Source organism: Gigantopelta aegis, chromosome 4 (genome assembly GCF_016097555.1).
Source record: "Gigantopelta aegis isolate Gae_Host chromosome 4, Gae_host_genome, whole genome shotgun sequence".
Taxonomy (NCBI): domain Eukaryota; kingdom Metazoa; phylum Mollusca; class Gastropoda; order Neomphalida; family Peltospiridae; genus Gigantopelta; species Gigantopelta aegis.
The window spans coordinates 70,812,136-70,829,696 of NC_054702.1; the positions used below are offsets into that span (position 1 = coordinate 70,812,136).

Genomic DNA, 17,561 nt, shown 5'->3' on the forward strand with positions numbered 1-17,561 from the left:
AGGCCTGCAGTTCCTACGCAGCCCTCTGACAAGCCGACTCAATCAGTTAGGCGTTCCACGGCCTCCAAGGATCACCGATCTTCAAAGTCATCTTCGGCGCAGCGGAGCCGGGACCGGAGCCGGGCTCGTAGCCGTTCCCCACGACCTGCACGTCTCCCTACGGGTTCCGTGGATCGGCAGCGCAGACCTTCTATTGACGCTTCAGAGGGTTCTCGACGGGACCGTCCACGGTCCGGTTCACCAGTGAATTCTGTTTCGGCCGATCGATTAGCCTGTGCTCGAGTGCTTCGAGACTTTGGAGATGCAGCGCCTACAGCGGTTTCCGTCATTGATGAGACTGAATCTTCTGACCATATGAATATGAGGGATTGCTTGGCGGCAGTCTATGACATGTTGCCGTCCTTGCCACATCCACCAACGCCGTCCAAGAAGGGACCGACACCGATGATAGCGACTGATGTCCCTCCGGAAGATGTGGTGATCCGTTCCTTGGCTGCCGGTACACTCGTATCCGAGGTGGCGACGGATTTAGACCGCACTTTTAAAGACACAGCGTCTTTCGTCGCCTTCCCGACTTGGGGTCACCGTATGTATCCGGTGTTTGACATGACCTTTACAGATGTAGCTCCGTCCTTGGATGAAGATGTTCACCGTCTTGGGAAGTCGTCAACCGTGGATTTGACGGACAAACAAGTACAAGCCATGGATACTGCCCAGAAACGTTGCTTGTTTGTATTATCTTACTTGGACGTTTTCCTTGCGGCGATGGCCACCCAGGCAAAAGATGCACGGTGCTACGCGCTGTTTCAGCAATCGGCGCAGATGCTAGCTTTCCTGACGTCTTCGGTGACTTCGATGTCCTCGATGTTAATGCAATATCGTCGCCAGGCTTATTTAAAGAAATCCACTTTGGATTTCCAGCATAAGAAGGAGCTGTTAGCTCAACCGTGGTCCGCAACGAAGCTGTTTGCAGGCAAAATTTCTGAGGTGGTGAAGGCCAATGATAAGGACCAACAGTCGACAGCAACTGTTAAAGCGTTGCAACTTATTTCCACGTTGGAATCTACAAAGCGGAAGTCTACATTCACACCACAACCACCATCTAAACGCTGGAGAGGTTCCTTTCGAGGTCAACCTTCTCGAAGGTTTCCGGTCAGACGACCATCCGGTCCGCCAGCTCGGACCCAGGGGAAGCCTGGTCGACGTTGACGCCAGCCAACAGATCGTGGACTGCTCAGATTGCTTCAACCTACGCCCGCCCCTGATTTTGAACCAGAACAACGATTCGGTTTTGACGCTTCCGGTGTGTACCACACCGGTCGGAAGATCCATGGTCGGAAGTCGACTTCGCCGTTATTGGCGAAACTGGCAGACACTTTGCCAAGATCCGTTTGTCACGTCGATCTTGAAGACAGGGTATCGTCTGCAATTGTCTGCCATCCCTCCATTGACCACTTCACCTCGAGAACCGCGGCATTCCGTTGCGCAAGTCAAGGTTCTACAGGAGTCCGTCAACAAGCTGGTGGAGAAGGGAGCCGTTTGCAGCATTTCGGAAGTACACTTAACACCCGGATTTTACTCGGACATCTTTCTCGTACCAAAGAAAGATTCTCCAGAGCTGCGAATGATTCACAACTTGGCGGTCTTCAACGACCACTATCTGTCTCCTCCTCCGACCTTCAAGATGTTAACGTTGCGAGATATCATAGCCGTGATCAGACCGGGGGATTGGCTTGCCTCGCTAGATCTCAAGGACGCCTACCTGCACGTTCCGATGCATGCCGATTTCCATCACTACCTACGGTTTGTGCTACAGGGTCGGCATTACGAATGGACAGTCCTGCCCTTTGGGATATCCATAGCGCCATGGCTGTTCACCAGAATCACGACTCCGATGTCACGCTTCCTGCATCGCAGAGGTATATCCTTTTACCCATACCTCGACGATTGCCTGATGAGGTGTCACAGCAAGACAGGGCTGACTGCACATGTTGCCTTCATCATGGACTTTCTCAAGCAGCTGGGTTGGATTATCAACATCGAGAAATCTCGACTGGCTCCCACACAGTCTCTACAGTTCATAGGCGCTTGGCTTCGACCCGACCTGGGCCTCGTTCAAGTTCCTTTAGACCGTTGGGAGAAGATCCAGACCATGATTGCCATAGCCCTCACCGCTCCAATGACCTTCCGCGGTTGGCAGAGTCTCCTGGGTCTCCTCACTTCTGCCCAGGATTTGACACTCAGAGGTCGTCTCCAGTTGCGGCGCTTGCAGATGTTTCTCAACCCGTTTGTTCGTTTCAACAATCCAGACTTGATCATCTCACTTCCAGACGATCTACGCTCCAGCCTGCAGTGGTGGCAGCTCCGATCGAACGTCTTAGAAGGTGTCTCTATGCGGGCCTTCATAGCCACTCATCACCTATTCGTCGACGCGTCACTGGAAGGTTGGGGAGCCCATCTAAGCAACCAGACTACTTCAGGGCTGTGGTCTCCCGGCGAACTCGGACTCCACATCAACCTGTTAGAGTTGTTGGCAGTCTACTACGCTATCCTTCATTGGCGACAGATGTTGACGGAAGCCTCTCTCATGGTGGCCACAGACAGTACGACCGCGGCGGCTTACATCAATCGTCAGGGCGGAACTCACTCCAGCAGTCTGCTGCAGTTGACTTATCGTCTCTACAAGCTGGTCGACGAAATTCCATTGCAACTTCGGGCTCGTCATATTCCAGGGGTTTGCAATGTACTAGCCGACACATTGTCCCGGCCGTCGTCTCCACAGCCGACGGAGTGGATGCTCCATCCGGAAGCGTTTCGATGGGTGTGCGACAGACTTTGGACACCAAACATCGATCTTTTCGCCACACGATTCAACCATCAGCTGAGGGTTTACGTGTCTCCGGTGCCGGATCCCGAAGCTCTGGATCTCGACGCATTGGCCATCAGCTGGGAACAGATGGACGCGTACGCTTTTCCTCCACCAATCCTCCTTCCAAGGGTGCTTCAGAGGTTTCAGCTGTACCATTGTCGCCTGTTGCTCATTGCTCCGATGTGGCCATCCAGGATGTGGTATCCAGATCTAATACGTCTGGCCGATCCACATCCTTTACCGCTGCCAGACTGGGATCATCTGTTGTTGCATCCCACGTCAAGACTGTACCATCCACGTCCGCAGTTGTTCCAACTGCACGCGTGGACTTTATCTCCAAGAGTTTGAGGAAGAAAGGTTTTTCTTCACAGTCTACGGCGGCCATTTTGAAAGCGCACAGATCATCTACTACTGCGGCTTACAACGTCAGATGGCTTTGCTTTCACCGATGGTGTGTTAGAAAAAAACTCAAACCTCAGACGATACAGATACCTCGTCTTGCTGATTTTTTGCTGTATCTGCGGACCACTTTACGATTGAAGGGGTCTACCATCGCTGGGTACGTTTCGGTCATCGCTACTGTTCGTGATGTAACTACTGGAACGAAGTTATCGGGTATTCCTGAGATCCATAAAATGATCAAAGGTTTTCGCCTTGAAGATCAAGTACACCGGTTTCGGCCACCAAGATGGGACCTGAATTTGGTGTTACGAGCGTTATCGACCGCACCTTATGAGCCGATCGAGTCCTCTTCCCTGCAAGATTTGACACGGAAGACGGTGTTTTTTACTCGGTTTCGCCACGGCTGCTCGTGTCTCAGAACTTCATGCTCTTGATGTCGATTTGGTACGTTTTCACCGAGATCGGCGTGCAGTCAACTTGGGGTTACTCATGAACTTTATTGCAAAGAATCAGTTACCAGACCAAGCGCCTCGCTCGTATGTTGTGCAGGCCCTCTCCTCTATCGTTGGTCCGGCGGACGTTGAGGACTTGGCGTTGTGCCCTGTTAGAGCCCTGCACCAGTACATCGAGAGGACCAGATCTTTTCGACAACATCGTAAAAGACTTTTCCTTTCCTGTAACCAGAGTCGGTTGAGGGATATTACCAAGAACACGGTGGCCACCTGGATCCGGTCTTCTATCCTGACCGCTTATCAGAAGGAGGGTTTACCTGCTCCGTCTGCTTCCAATCCGCATGAACTACGTGCCTTGGCTGCCACGATGTCCCTGCATTGCAACACATCCATTCAGCACATCATCACTGGCTGTTTCTGGGGCGACGGACTCCATCTTCGCCAACTATTATCTGAGGGATGTCTCCACAGAAGACGTTGAGGGGTTCCATCATCTGGGTCCGGTTGTTGCTGCACAGACTCTGTTGAATACAAGCTATCCTTGTCGCCGTTGATGTCTGTCTGATTCTGGGCTGCATAACGAGATGTCCACCGAATCGACAGGTGAGGATTGCTTAGACTTTTGTTCTTTTGCACAGTTCACGCACTGGTGCCGGAACTTTTGTCTCGATAACCTTAACTCTTCACTGCATGTGGTTATTGGTTGTCGTTATTGAACTAACAGATCTTTGGTGTACTAGACAGAAAACATTCGGGGGTCTTGTTTTGTTCAATGTTCTGACGGATGCACCTCATTAGGTTGTCGCTTGTTATTGAAAAACTATAACACTTCAATACGTGAGGGTTACCTAACACCTGCATCCCTGGTGGCTACGTCTTCCCACCCTGTCAGAACCAGCATGAGATGTGGCTTCCGCCTCCTGGTTCATGTGTTCTAGGAGCCGTACCTGCCACTGCTGACGGATGCCACCATTCTGGTTGTTGTTACTAACATCACCTGCATTGGTCTGTGACGGGCATCCCTAGGAGGAGGGTTTACCAAGGTTGGCCTTATTCTTCCACTAGTCAGCCTCTTTCCGGTTGGGGAGTTATCACAAGCATCTACGGATCTCGGCACCCACCACCATCTGTTGAATGCTGCACTTGTTTGAGGACAGGTAATGTCTATAGAAATGGAGAAAACTTGAGTGTTTTCTCTTTTATAGATACATTACCTGTCCTCAAGATTCATCCCGCCCGGGCCTCCCCGCTTCCTGTTCTCCGTGCGATGCGCTCATGGAAAAAGAAGGAAGTTACAGTCATGTGACCGGAACTAGAGAGCAGTATACAGTAGAAGAATTTAGGCCATCCCATTGGCTGTTGGGATGTTCGGACCAGACCACTTGCGTGGGGGGGAGGTGCACTTGTTTGAGGACAGGTAATGTATCTATAAAAGAGAAAACACTCAAGTTTTCTCCATTTTTTAGTTTTATTAAAAAAAAATGAAAATTGTGAATAAAATGTTGTTTTTTGTTATGTTTTTTAAATTTTGTGAAGTACTGTATATTTTATTGCATAAAAATGTGTTCTGAATAAATGTTTTGGATTGTTTTAGTTTAATTCATAACGTTTTCATTATTTTCAGTGTATTTGATGGCATGCCAATTCCATATCCCAAAAGAGAATTTATCACCGATGATGAGAACGATGACAAATCAGACAGTAAAGCTGGGGATAAGGTAAGTTTTTCTTCAACGAAACCATAATCATCTAGCAATAGAATAGTTGTCATTTTGTGAGTAGTAGTTTTGTTATTTCAATGTTTATATTAGTTTGTATGATCCTGCAGATTGGTTTAACTCAAGTAATCTTAACTCTGTAAAATGAAAAAGCATAACATTCTCTTGCTTAGTATTGATAAAATATGTGGGAATTGTTTACTTTGAGCACTAATGTGGTTTTATATATAAAACTAACATCTAAGAATTTTACGTGTTAAGCAAATGTGGGATTTATTTATTGGGCAGTAAATAATTTCAACATCCTTGTGAAGCAGTAATAAATGATAGATGAACATTATTTTGTTAAATACTTAAACTTATAAAGTCTGGATAAGCTTGATAGTCTCTCAAAATTGCATGTATTTCAGTACAAACAACAAAAACAACACACATTGTAATTTTTATTTGTGAAAAAGTGAAACGAGACTACAAAAGAGTCAATTTTTTCTGTCTTCTTTATAATCTGAGGTGGCCTGATAATGTTAGTAATAATAAATTGTTGGAGTAAAATTAGATTTATCTTAAAACATATTGGTATTTCCACGAAAATGAATGTTGTGAATTCATTCTCGTGAAGCAGGTGTTTATAAAAATGTTGTTAGGGTATTTTTTCTTTCAATTGTTTAATAATATATATTCAAAACATTATTTAGCAAACTTCCATCAAAAAGCTTAACAAGATTAAAACATAAATATCAATTTTTGGTTGGATGAGATAAAAACAAATGAGTAAAATGGATTATGTGATCAATATGTATAACTAGACATATAGCTTTTCTGTCTGGCTAATGCCAAAACCATTACTACAACAGCTGTAATATCTGCAATGTTCTCGTTGCGCATTTTGTTGCATTACACTAGATGTACAGTTGCATGGTACCTTGTGATGTCTTACTTGTTACATGCTGTATATAATAGGTTTCCAAGGTTCAGGTTGGTTCAAAAGTGAGTACCTTCTAGCTTGATACCCTTGCTTCAACTTTTCTTTGCACGTGGGACATTCACATGGAGGAAATCAGACACTCCTGATATAAACGACATGTCACCTGCTTTACTTTACTCCAAACACTTCTTATGTTGCTTTCTTTAAAGTGATTGAGAAAAAAACAAAACTGTTCTATTCATAATAACAGAGCATGAACATAGGCATCCAGGGCTCAACTTCAGTTAAATTAATGGTATACCTTTCTGTAGGTTTTTGTCAAATTGCAAGGTCGAAAACAGTGGGTGAAGTCATTGATGTTACACTGAATCGCTCAGTGTTTTATGTAATATAAATATAAATTCAGTATGTGTTTTTTATACTGCTTATCCCTTGCTACTAATGGAAAAATGTAGCGGGTTTCCTCTCTAAGACTGTATGTCAGAATTACCAAATGTTTGACATCCAATAGCCGATGATTAATAAATCAATGTACTCTAGTGACGTCATAAAAGAAAACAAACATTAACTTTTTATACTCCTTAAAGCTCAGGATAAAATATCACCACATGGTAATTTGTTTTGCTTCTTGAACATTAGTTTATTTTGCCCAAGAGGGATTATAAAATGTTGACTGTATCAAACAAGGAGATATTCTCCACATTTTTATCATGATAACAAATGTGTAACTTGAATGACCCTACACAGTTTCATGTTTTGACGTGAGCAGTTGCTCTTGATCATGTATTCTTGCACAATAGACCAGTGGTAAAGTGTTCGCCTGATGCATGGTTGGTCTTCGATCGATCCCCATCGGTGAGCCCATTGGGCTTTTCTCGTTCCAGCTAGGCCGTGGTATATGCCATCCTGTCTGTAGGATGGTGGCTATAAAAGATCCCTTGCTACTTATGGAAAAATTTAGCGGGTTTCCTCTCTAAGACTATATGTCAAAATTACCAAATGTTTGACATCCAATAGTCAATGATTATTAAATCAATGTGCTCTAGTGGTGTCATTAAACAAAAAAGTTTCCTCGCACAAAACAATTTTCACTTGTGCAAAAAACTGCTTGTCTTATTTCACGCCAATATCACTATTTTATTTACTCAAATTTCAGTGAATTTCACTCTGAGAGCAATTACTGTGCTGCCTAATTCCAGGAGATCAGTGTATTGCTCCCCATTGATTTTCAAACCATAAACACTACAGTTTGTGTTGAGCCCTGCAGGTCATTTGGCTCATTCATCATTTAACCTTCCATACTACTTAACAAACTTTGATTTTCATTAAAATTTGTATTATGGTGGAAACTAAAAATTTAGGTACTTTTGGAATGTCAAAACTGCATTCAAATTTTAAAGAAAAAAAAATAGGACTCTTTAAGAGTTTCTAAGTCAAATAAGATGTCATTATCTAATTTTGTAAACAAAATTAATGAATTTATGGATTGATTTGAAATCGAGAATGATAATTTCTTCCATCATACAAAATAAAATGTGGAAAGTAGAAAATATTATTGATCCACATCCTTTAGATGAAGTAATTTAAATACATGTATTAACCAAATAACACATTTAATAAATATGTAGTGAAGTTGCTAAAACTTTAATAGCTTTTGAAGCAGTTAGCAAGATTTTGAATATTTCATATACATGTATGTTGTTACCCGGTAATCGTTTCTATCAACAATTGATGTAGTTCAGAATAGTTATTTTTCTGAACCATTTGGGGGTGAGTATTGTAAACCAGTATTAAAGGTGCAGACCCTTGTTTCAGCCCGTGAAAATGGACACTAAGTTTAGTTAATCTACAAACCTGCAACACATTTGGATAAAGTTATAAAAGGGAGAAACTGAAGTATACATGTGATGTTTAAACACAAATACCATCGAAAATAGACTGGAGCTTGTCTCGATAACCAATACTTCTCAGATAATGTACAGTTTTAGAATTATGAACAATGCATTTTGGGGCATTACAAAAACCTGGATGACCAGAACCACTGTACGAAAATGAATATTCTAAATAATAAAATGTAAGAACTCCTAATTTAAATTATCAAAAATGGCTCTAATAATAAAAAGTATGTTTAAAAACTAGGGTCTGTCACTTTAATAAGAGGTAAATATTCCTTCACTGGCATGTAAATAATCAGGTTGTTTGATACGTTTTACGCAATATAAATATATATTATATATAGTAACACGCTGGTAATAAGTCATGCAGAAGATCGTTGATTGTTATAAATATTTATATCTAACTGTTTTCAGATACCCATGCAGTATTGCTACAAGGTTTGCGTTACATCAGCATTTGGTTTTATTTTCTTTTGTTCTTGTTTGACATAACATTTACAGTTAATAAGAGAAACGCACATGAACAAATCCCCAGTTATCTTGTCCACTCACCTGAGTGTGCAAGATTTGTTTGAAAACTAATATAATAACGAACTGCTATTAATTATCACTTTTAGTAATGTAAGTATGAAACTGGATCGCATTTTAAAACTCATTTATTTAATGAACTTGTAGAATATAACAGAGCTGGTTTATTGTTCGTCCATTTCTTGGATATTCGTATACCACTGCGTAATGAAATACACACTGAAATATTTTGAAACGAAATAATCTAACACTGTTGCTAGCACTGTGCACATTATTGAGCCCATGCTAGCACAACGTTTGAGAGTAAGCTGCAAAATTTAAGAGACATGTGCTCTGTTCCATGAAGCCATCTTAGCGCTAAGATCACCTTAAGGTAGTTATGCACTTAAGGTGATCTTAGTGCTATGCTTGCTTTGTGGAACGATGCCATGTTAAATAATGATCTTAATAACTGAGTGTTGGATCCATGATTCTCTCAAATGTTTTGTAAGAGCAGGGCGCACATATTGTTCCATAATATTTAGCAATTTGTATTACATTGTGTTATAATTTGTATTACATTGTGTTATCGACTCTTCATCCAGGCAGTTTGTTCAGCTGTTGGTCACCTGTTCAAAGGTTCTTGTAATTGATCTTTGGAAAGAAGGGCAGTTTATTGGTTCAAATAATGTACAAGTTAAATAACTCTTCTTTTTTAAACTTGTTTTACATTGTCCTGTACTTATAAAACTGTCAATCCATTATAAAATTTGAGAGAGTATAAACCAAATAAAAAACATAAGTAGTGAATTCTATTTATTCTATAACACTTCTAAAATAACATTTTAATTCAATTTTCAGTAAATCACAGTTCTAAAGTTGCCGCCATTGGTAATATGACGTCATTATGGTTAGCACAAATTAGTTTGACATCACACATTTTAACTAAATCTTTGAAAATGTTACACTCATGTACACAGGTCTTGTTGGCTTGTAAGCAAATGACCCATCCACAGCAACACATTACCGTGAGACCTTGCAAATTTGCATTCCATTATTAACTGGGTTAATACACTAAAATTATCACATGGGTTTATGACATGGATATCATGGGTAAGTTATAGGATAAAAACCATTATGCATGTGCATAGCCATAATGATGATGGAAAATCTTACACATTAAAGAAATAACTGGGCTGTTTAAATATATTCTCATACATGAATAACTCAAGATAGTTTTATTTGATCCAACCAGCTGCAATTGTCTTCACTGACTAGTGTGGATTACCAAGTGTATTCAGAAAGTATTGAAATAATGGCATTTGTCTTTGTATTGCGAGTTGAAATTCTGCTCTAGTGTGACGTACAACACCACAACGAGCACATTTAGTTACAGCAACTATAACTGTTTACAGAATACAGGACTAGTGTAAGAAAGATAGATGGTCTTAAAAATGTTACTAACATTATGAGAGTGACATAATTTTCAGAGAATGTATTTTGCATATTAAATATTTGGTAGTTGAAAATAACAGCCCTTTACTTGATTTGGTTGCACATGCGACCATTTTTTCTTTTCATTTGGCTACTAAAACATTTCATACTATCTACATGTATATAAAAAAATCGAAGTAGGCACCATCTGGCTCCTCGATGGAAAAGTTATTGTAGAGGGCTGGTATAAACAATGTTTAAAAGACAGTTTATAGAAAAGTTATATTAGAGGGCTGGTATAAACAATGTTTAAAAGACAGTTTATAGAAAAGTTATTGTAGAGGACTGTATAAACAATGTTTAAAAGACAGTTTATAGAAAAGTTATTGTAGAGGACTGGTATAAACAATGTTTAAAAGACAGTTTATAGAAAAGTTATTGTAGAGGACTGTATAAACAATGTTTAAAAGACAGTTTATAGAAAAGTTATTGTAGAGGGCTGGTATAAACAATGTTTAAAAGACAGTTTATAGAATTTTTGTCATACACATGCAGTATGTATTTATAAACCTTAAAAAAATTGTTTATTTAGTGTGCCCATTTTAGTGTCTTATTTTTGTTTGTTTGTTATCCAGCATAATAATATATGATGTTGTACAATACACAATGTGAGTCAGTAGAATGATGCTTCCATCTACACACGTGTAGATGTCCAGTCATATGACTGCATCGAAATATAGTGTTAAGGGCAAAGATTCTCAAAGTTGTTATATCACATTTTATATATATATATATATATATATATATATATATATATATATATATATATATATATATATATATATATATATATATATATATATATATATATATATATATATATTTTTATATATATATATTTTTATATATATATATATATATATTATTCCTATTTTTGAAGATATCTTTTTGCTACATGTTCTTATATTTTGTGATGAATTTAACAAGGCTGGTTTCAGACACACAGCATAAATTATATTTTACTGTTCACTGTCCAATACATACATGTGTACATGGAACATTCAAGCCATCATCATGGCTATGCAATTCAGCTTCATTTACATGTATATTACACAGTATATCAAGGGTATAAGTGCACCTAAACTTAAGTTATTCCCTAGTGTTTGATTTTAAATGGTGTTAAACCTTTTACACAAAAAACATAAAACAAACCCACATGTTATTTGTTTTTTGTTTGTTTAATGGCATATAGGAGTATGCCAGATGTATATATGTCTACATAATGTTTATGAAAAATACTCCTGAGATTCTGTAACCTATGAAATTTGCTTTCAGTTTTTCTATCTCTTATTATTTTATTTTCTTCATCTATATGCTAGTTTTTGATGGGTCTTAATATGGTAGGACTTTGCCGTCCGTCCGTAAACTTTTCATTTCCGGAGCATAGCTTTCTTACCATTCATACAGGATCATCAAACCATAGACTATGTTCACAAAACCATCAAACCTTGTACACAAGTACAACTTGAGATAGTGGTGTGTTGCCTACCATAACTAGGTCACTGTGACCTACTTTTGACTGGCATGTGATCTATCTCACCGGTACTCTTTGTTTATACCGTCTTTTCAGTTTAGTGTTTGGAGAAAGATCTGATAGTAAAAGGCCACTGGTCTTAACTTTTCTGCACAAATTGGCACATTCATCATGCATACATGAATACAGTTTGTGTGAGGTTGTTGTTTTTGGAGCAAGTTCTCTTTTACTGTTTGGTATTGGTTTACAATTTATTTGATACTTCTTTAACATAGTCTATTGTTTGCATAATTTGTGTTGCAGTGACACGTATTTAGGTATTTTAGGTACAACTGTTGGTGTTATTTTTGTGGGATCTTTTCTTTTTTAAACCCATGGATGAGTCACATTAAAAAATTATGTGCAATTATTACTCTAAGCTATTGAAGACTACAACAGTTATTAAACATGTAACTGAGAATCAAAATTTTAAAAAGGTAATCAAATGAATTGGATCTTTAAAATCCTTAAAAGTGTATGAATTTTCAAGGCTAGGTCAACTTTGATATGGGTTGAGGTTTTTCTTTTCTTTTTTTCTATAGATCTTCAATGATTAGATAAAATAGAAATGTAAACCAGGTACCAGTACATGTAATAAGTTTTAAAATGAACACTTTTTGTCCTGGTTGTCCTTACTTGCCATTGTCGACAGCAATTTTTTTTTGTGCCACCCTGCCTGGTTTGCTACTGAAATAAAAATGATATGATGAGAAAACATTGATTGTAGATTGTCTTTGCTACAGTGTTAACGATTTTCAATGACATTTTCACTGAAGTTGTGTTGCAAAGAAAAAAACCCCAGCATTAACTAATTGTTACTTCAGCTTATATATATATACCAAATGGAAACAACGATTTTGAGCCGAGAGTAATTTTTCATGTGAACTATCATTCTGTTTGCGTATCATTTATGTAACTTTAAAATCATGCGAACTGGCAATATTTTACATGGTGAGCAATTACGTTCTAAAATTAAGAGTTGCAAACACACACTGTGTACAGTACATCTGATCAGTAGTTAAATAGAAAAATATTATCTGACAGAAAAATGTGTTAATTTAAAATACAACTGGAACATCAGTATGGATCAAACATCTTGTACAAGTGTGTTAGGATTAGGTGACTCATCTGTTTTTCAAAATAATTCACGTCACTGAGCAGTCAAGTTACCTGGAGGTAAAAATTGTGTGAACCAACTTCTGGTTACCTAAATGTTAAAATATTGTTCCCTGTGTATGGGCTGTAAGATGTATTACAAGTTTGTATTGTAAAAAACATGGCAGATGCTATCACATAGCATACATTCGTTAGTATAATGCTGCATTTGTTTGGTGCTGGTGAATATCGTGAATTCCCAAGTTCCAAATTGTGAACGTGACTTCACCAAGTGGAGAGGGTTCAGGCAATCTGCACTGTCACTCCAGTCACACACATATGCACAAATGATTTTCTCCATGAGATAGAAAATTCTACCCCAGTTCACAAGTTGTGTTCATAGGTTTTTTCTCCAAACTAACACTCTTCACAACTTGTGAATTGGGAAATATGATATTCACAACTTCTAATGAATGTAGCATAGGTATGTATACATGTGAAGAGTTCATTTTAATAATGCAATAAAACATTTAATGTATATTTCTGGAAACACAGTTTTAAAATCCTGTTTAATGGGTAAAGATCGCATTTTGATGGAATCTATTGTCGTATTGCTGAGTTGTACTAACCTTCATTGCTAACTCCAAAACTTTGAAATTGGCAAATATAACATTTTGGAAATGAACTCTTCATATACATGTATATAGGCTAGAAGTTCTTTTACTTTTCACTCAGTCACCTGAAAGAATTACTTACCTTTCTCTTTCAATCATTCTAAAAATACGGAGGTTTTAGTTGTAATTTGTAATGTTATGTATATTTGAACTGTGTTTAGGTGTTACCATTCATGTATTATGTAAAGCTGAAAACCCTGCATGATAATTATTGCTGCATGGTGTTAAAGATCACAGCACAGTGAAGGTATTGCACCACATTGTAACATTTTGTACTTGATTTTCACTTGCAGGGTGGACAAGGCACAGACCAGTCCTCGGCACACAATCAACCGCCGGCTAAACGAGTGCGGGTGATGCCACCGTCGACAACAAGCGGAAACATGGTATTTTAAACACACTTTATTCCGGTAATCGCAACATTATTAACCTTTGAACAGTTCCAGCAGGTTTATGACAGGTAACTAGAACAATCAGCTATAAGTCTGGCCACACTAGTCAAACAATACATCCAACATGTATACAAACTGCACATCTATAATTTCATAGTACTTTGATTCTGCCTGATCATATATTCTGCTGTATGTTTATTAAAAAGGCAATGAGACTCCAGGTGGTGCACCAGAAGAAATGGATTTTATTACTGTTCTATCTGTAGACCTCAAAAATAGTTTTCCGACATGATCCGTTCATCTCAGTCATTCTGATTGTACTTTGCATGATTGTGGATGTCTTCAAATTGCTGACATGATTCTTCCAATGGGTGGGATGTAGCTGAGAGGTAAAGCACTGAGGTGCAGTTTGTCATAGGAGTGATCAATTTCTATGGATAATTCAGCATTTTCCCCATCCTAATCAGTGCTTCCCATATCAAAGATTGTGGTATATGCTGTCTTGAGACAAAGTTATTGTGGACATATCCTAGTTAACTGTAGCAATTCTTGTGCCACATATTATTAATAATATTTAGAGTATTGTTCCTGATTTTTATAACATTATGTTGTTTAATTGTTTTTATAAAAATCTATTTCTTGAATTATAAGTTGTTGTTTTTCAGTACCTTTGCCTTTGTGGACATCTAAGTTTAATGTTAATTCTTGCTATGAGTTTGCAGAAAACATTTGTATTTTTGCAAATAATTCTTGCATCAGCCTGCTAGAATTAGATTTGTATACTTTAAAACATTTGACATACATATAAGTACCATATGTTCATAAATAATTGAAATAATTATTTTTTTCCAAAAGCTAATGATGGTTTTAAATATGTATATGTAGCAATCTTATTTTCGAAGATATATTTATTTAGTGCTTATAGTTTCATAATCAAATCTATTATTTATTTTGCAGCATGTTCAAAACATGCAGGGCTCTCAACAAGGAATGTCTTTTTCTTCAAACACTCAAACGACAAGTGCATCCAGCTTCGGACAGCGTTTTTGATGACAGTGATAACTTAGCCTCAACTAGTGACTAATCTTAGCAAAAGCCACAGAGTTATAGCTTTACAAAAACATCCTGATGCAATAAAACTGCAGTTCCTATCATAAAGGTGCTCATTAAAACCAGCAAGTGTCTGGAAGCATTTGAAAAGGAAAGTGTAATAATTAATTCTTCTTCTGTGGATGTGGATGTGTTTTTCAACATGCAGAGTGATGCTTGTGATTGTTCAAAATAAACAGTCCATTGTGTACACATTTCGGGAAAATATGTTATACATAGTCGTGAAACTGTAATTTTAGAATGCATAGAAATGGTATTGTGATCAGAAGTGTTTTTGTTACAGTGATTTGTTTTACACTTTTAAAAGGTTTTAGAAATGACAGTTTTCTACATGAAAAACTTTGGAATTGGGAATAAATTTTTATAATCAGGATTGTGTGTCAGAAGCTATATATGCAGTCATCAAGCCATCAAGTGGATTTAAAGAAAATTCCTCTGCTGCTTTCCAGGTGTTGTCTAAATATGGTGGTGTTACCAATCATTCTGCTTCCGGTTTTGTGTGTCAAATATCTCCATTTGTGAAAGTGGTAGAGACCGTAAAATTCCACAGTGGTGAATTGAATCAAAACTGTGATAAATCATGAATTTCATCCATTTTATAAATACATTGAGATCTTTTACATTTCCTAGAACCAATATATCGTGTATGTGTTGTATTCCATATTTGCTAGAGCGATTGACTTTTTGTGCAATATAATTTTGAGAGCCAGTTACAAAAAAGCCTGTTGGCAAATGGAATGGAAGAAAGAAGACACTATCCAGTCTGTTTTCATTGTTGAAGCTGTGAAATATGTTATTGATGAAAAGTTCATTCTGTTGGCAAATGGAATGGAAGAAAGAAGACACTATCCAGTCTGTTTTCATTGTTGAAGCTGTGAAATATGTTATTGATGAAAAGTTCATTCTGTGAAATTAATGACTGGAGATACATATTATATGTATATTATAATTATGAACTGTTATTAACATACCTGTACTAACAAAATTAATGCTTACATGATTGAATGTGGAAAATCAATGTTAAGTTTTACAGAATTATTCTTTGCTGGAACAGAGAGTATCAAAACAGACTTTGTTGTAAAACACTGACGATTATTATGCCATTCATCCAAATACTAATGCATGTGTGTTTATCATGGTCTGTAATTAGAGGTAAGTGTATACACATGCCAAAAGTAATGAAATTTTTTTAAACTGAGAAAATGGCCTATTTTAATAATAATTGCATATACAGTGAAATGCCTATGAACCGGACACCCTCGGGACCAAGTAAAAAGTCTGGCTTTAAGAGGTATGCGGTTTAGAGAGGTCTCTTCTGCAAAAACGGATCATGAAAAACATCTGGTTTTGAGGGAATTCCAGTTTACAGAGAGTCCCGTTTTGAGAGGTTTCACTGTATTAAGAACTGATTTTACAATAATTCTAGCTTTATTCGCAGCTAATTGATCAGTGAGAATTGAGCGAGAAATTAACTGTGCTGCAATGACATTCTGAACTGAACAGTCCTTGCCCCCCCCCCCCCCTCCTAATTGGTGCCCCATGACAGATATTGCTCTCCTGAAGTACCTGTTAAGACATGAAATAGTTGTAGATTAAAATACTATATTGCAATTTGGCAGAAGTAGCCTACGTGGCAACATCAGTTTTCCTCTCTCACTATCTGCACCAAATGTCTAAATGTTAAGACACTAAATAGTCGTAGATTAAAATCTGCTGAGGTGTCTTTACACAAATATTGTTTTTTGTTCCATGCATGAATTGCCTCCCAGTCTTCATTTCTCAAAACAAATGGGGCAGGGTCTGACTGTTGGCAGAACTAATATTTCTCTTTATAAACTATTCAACAAAACTTACTGTCTGTATTCAGTTTTTTTTTTTCATATTGTGCAGGGTCTAGCTGTTGGCAGAACTAATATTTCTCCATATAAAATATTAAACAAAAGTTGCTCCATATATACAAATTGTTTTAATAAAACCATACTTTTTAAAATGTTATGAATGTTCAGTTTTTTCGTTTAGATCTTTGTGGTTATATGATTTAGAAATGTAATAAAGTGTTGAGTGAGACACATGGGTGAAGGTTAGTGGGAAAGACTGAGTTTACAGATACATGTAATGGAGTCTGCCACCAATGGTGAAAATGATTTCACCTCTTTTCTTTTAATATACTTTCATATTGAATTTTCATACTGTGGGTGCTTATAACTTGGACTATTGAGTATTTTATGTGTGTATATTATGGATGTCTTAACTGAATTCAGTTGTTATAAATGTTAAAAAAACAAATATATATGATACAAATATGAACTGTGTGTCCGTGTCAGGTTTTTTTTGTAAAACATATTTAGTACACTGGCTCTTGCAACCTCAACCTTAAAGTTGGGTGAGGGCAGGGTATACTAGGATTTTACCTCCTCAGTGGAAAGTACAGCTTAATTTTGTGCAGGAACTTTAATATACTGTGGTGGGATATATGCTAGTGGTAAAGCACTCGCTTGATGCACGATAGTTTGGG

The 17,561-nt window shown here is 37.9% G+C and overlaps 1 protein-coding gene across 5 annotated transcripts in view; it reads left to right on the plus strand.

The window, feature by feature from the left end:
- Positions 1-17,353, plus strand: part of LOC121371026 (cyclin-dependent kinase 8-like) — a 31,512-nt gene extending 14,159 nt beyond the window's left edge. Inside the window, exons 11-15 of one of the 5 annotated variants that reach the window (XM_041496641.1) lie at positions 5,348-5,441; positions 6,402-6,428; positions 8,676-8,699; positions 13,838-13,954; positions 14,894-17,353. In XM_041496641.1, the coding sequence (XP_041352575.1) occupies positions 5,348-5,441; positions 6,402-6,428; positions 8,676-8,699; positions 13,838-13,939 (247 nt within the window). In that variant the 3' untranslated portion in view covers positions 13,940-13,954; positions 14,894-17,353. The remainder of the gene's footprint in view (positions 1-5,347; positions 5,442-6,401; positions 6,429-8,675; positions 8,700-13,837; positions 13,955-14,893) is intronic. The other 4 variants (XM_041496636.1, XM_041496637.1, XM_041496638.1 and 1 more) reach the window with 4 other exon arrangements.
- Positions 17,354-17,561: the final 208 nt, after the last annotated feature.